Source organism: Limulus polyphemus, unplaced genomic scaffold (genome assembly GCF_000517525.1).
Source record: "Limulus polyphemus unplaced genomic scaffold, Limulus_polyphemus-2.1.2 Scaffold2432, whole genome shotgun sequence".
NCBI classification, from domain to species: domain Eukaryota; kingdom Metazoa; phylum Arthropoda; class Merostomata; order Xiphosura; family Limulidae; genus Limulus; species Limulus polyphemus.
Window position 1 is genome coordinate 85908 of NW_013668042.1, and position 2816 is coordinate 88723.

The following is a 2816-nucleotide window of genomic DNA, read 5'->3' on the forward strand; positions in this document are numbered from 1 at the left end:
CCATAACTGAGACAACACGATTCTTCGTTATTAAGGCTCCTGAACCATAACTGAGACAACACGATTCTTCGTTATTAAGGCCCCTGAACCATAACTGAGACAACACGATTCTTCGTTATTAAGATAATATAGATTGCATAAATAACTATAACTGAATTCCACAAGACAGTGGGACTGACCTTTCGATGGTAGATGCTAGTATCCAGAATAGTTAACCTTTCAGTTTTATTTCTTGTGATATATTGCATTTATCTCTGTAATTGTAGTCAATAAAGAGAATTCACCAAATACTAATATGACTGTAGAAGTCAAGGTAACACTGTGGCCTTTTTTGTTTTTGCTTAATAATAATGATAAAGTTATAAAGATTTATAGGCCTTGCACTTTGCTAAGTTCAATGGCATGGATTTAGTTGTGCAAAAGGTCATACTTCAAGTAATGATTTCCAAGACATAAATTAACTGTTTGTTTATTTTTTGTTACGGTTTGGCTAATTTTTGAGTCATGGTTTTTTTAGACAGCTTGAAATAAAATCCAAGGCAATTGATAAATATAACATGCATTAAAGCAATTTGTTGCTGAGCAAAATCAGGCTAGATTTTTAAGACGAATATGAGGCTCATGTTTGTTACAAGGGAAACGAGCCATGTAGTTGTAGTTGGAAATAATTAAGTTTAAGCATAGCAGCTTCTTGATAATACTAAAAAATGGTTCTTAACCATATATATAAAAAAAAATAAGAGTACTGTACATTGCCTGATATAAATTTAACAAATTACATTCTTCTTTCCTCAGATGATGATGATGGTGATGATGATGCTGGGCCACCAATGAAGATTCCCAAGTCACCCTTAGAACGATGGGAAGAGTCCCTAATGACCTCAACCAGCATTCCTCAACTCTTTGTTCATCTCTCTACATTAGAAAGAAGTGTAGCATGGTCAAGGTCAGTACTAAAAGCATACTGTCGTATCTGTAGACGCCGTAAAGATCCAGAATTGATGCTCCTTTGCGATGGATGTGACAGAGGCCATCACATTTACTGTCTAAAACCAGTGTTAAAGGTAATTTTCGTAAAATATTTCCTGTTTGTATCAAGGAAACTTCATATTATGTAGCTGAAATTTGGATTTAATTATTTTATGTGAAACATATTATCTAGAACGCTACTGAATCATATATAATGTTGATGAAGATTCATTATTGAACACAGATTTTTTTTCTTCCAAATTATCTCTCTATCTATTATTATTCATAATCCGGTGGAATGTTAGAATTGCACTTACGTGGAGGGCAGTCATATCAAGAATACATTCAGATTGACTCAATTTCCAATACTGCTCAGCTTGTTCCACTTTGCAATAACTTCGTATTGGAGATTATAAAACATGACTGACTTTTACCTGTGTAATACCAAATATATTATGGCTTCAAAGGCTTTGCCTCCTTGAAACCCCCACTGAAGCTTTGCATTTCAACACAAAAGGGGGAGGGATCTCTCATACCCCAGGCTTTCCTCAAAGTTTCTGTCATGGCAGTTTCACTAAACTTTCATCCATGATTAACTGTAGGAACCATGTGTTAGTTTAACAATTTCTAGTTTATACTGCAACAAGATGCAACATCTAAACTGTAATATTAACTGTGGGAACCATGCGTTAGTTTAATAAATTCTAGTTTATACTGCAGCAAGATGCAACATCTAAACTGTAACATTAACTGTGGGAACCATGCATTAGTTTAACAATTTCTAGTTTATACTGCAACAAGATGCAACATCTAAACTGTAATATTAACTGTGGGAACCATGTGTTAGTTTAACAATTTCCATAATTTTCAGTCTGTACTGCAGCATGTCCAACATCTGCTCTGACTTTATATTGAGGATCCAATGCTGTTAGAAACTTTCCAACTTTTTTGTTTTTCTTTGTCACAAGTCTCACTTTTGGCTGAATTATTAGTTTCGTGAATATGATTGGAATTGAATGTTATTTTTATTCATATATGTATATTACCTGTTCTTTCCAAAACATTTCTTTAAGAACAAATTGCCAGCCTAAATTAAATTGCTTAAATGTTTGCATAGTTTGTATTATTTCAGTTAAGCAAATATCAACAGTGACAACTGTTTATTTGAAGTCTTCAAATGAAAATTTTTTCTGTTTCTGATTCACTCTATTTGTACACGTATTTAAGATATACTGTTACATTTCATAAAAACCTTGCAGGAACTTAATGAGTAAATTCAAGACAGAAAAATGTGTATGTTATGTGTGAATATGATTTTTTTGCACAAAAAAATCTCATTTTGATATGTATCCATCAATAGATTAAAAAATTATTGGTTTAAAGAAATGTTTTGTACTATACAGTTAATTTATTTTATTTGTTTTTGTATTCCTGTATTTTATGTATGTTAGATATTTTGGTTAATGTAAAAACTTTTTTAGGGAGGGGATTGAATTTTTACAATTATTACAAAAAACAAACAATGTTAAACTGACATATTTATTTAGGAAATCCCTAGTGGAGACTGGTTTTGTCAAAACTGCAAACCAAAAGAGAAACCACCAACTCCGCGTAAGCCAAGAAATTTTTTTGTTGAAGAGGAGGAGGATGAAGACAGTGATGTATCTTCTCATGAGTCTTCCAAAGATTCTGATGAAAGTGATGATAGGTTAGTTAATAGGTTTTAGCAAGAGTTATTGGAAACAAATAATTAGTGTTAAGTTTTAACCCTATGAAACCGGGCATCATTTACTATGCATGTTACGAGGTTTTAGTGTCTTACATTCAAAATTTTATTAAACTACTTT

The 2816-nt window shown here is 32.3% G+C and overlaps 1 protein-coding gene across 1 annotated transcript in view; it reads left to right on the forward strand.

Moving 5' to 3' along the window:
- Positions 1 to 2816, forward strand: part of LOC106466941 (bromodomain adjacent to zinc finger domain protein 1A-like) — a 61172-nt gene that overhangs the window by 49493 nt on the left and 8863 nt on the right. The window contains exons 19-20 of the mRNA XM_013927259.2: positions 796 to 1064; positions 2517 to 2677. Coding sequence (XP_013782713.2) covers positions 796 to 1064; positions 2517 to 2677 — 430 coding nt within the window. The remainder of the gene's footprint in view (positions 1 to 795; positions 1065 to 2516; positions 2678 to 2816) is intronic.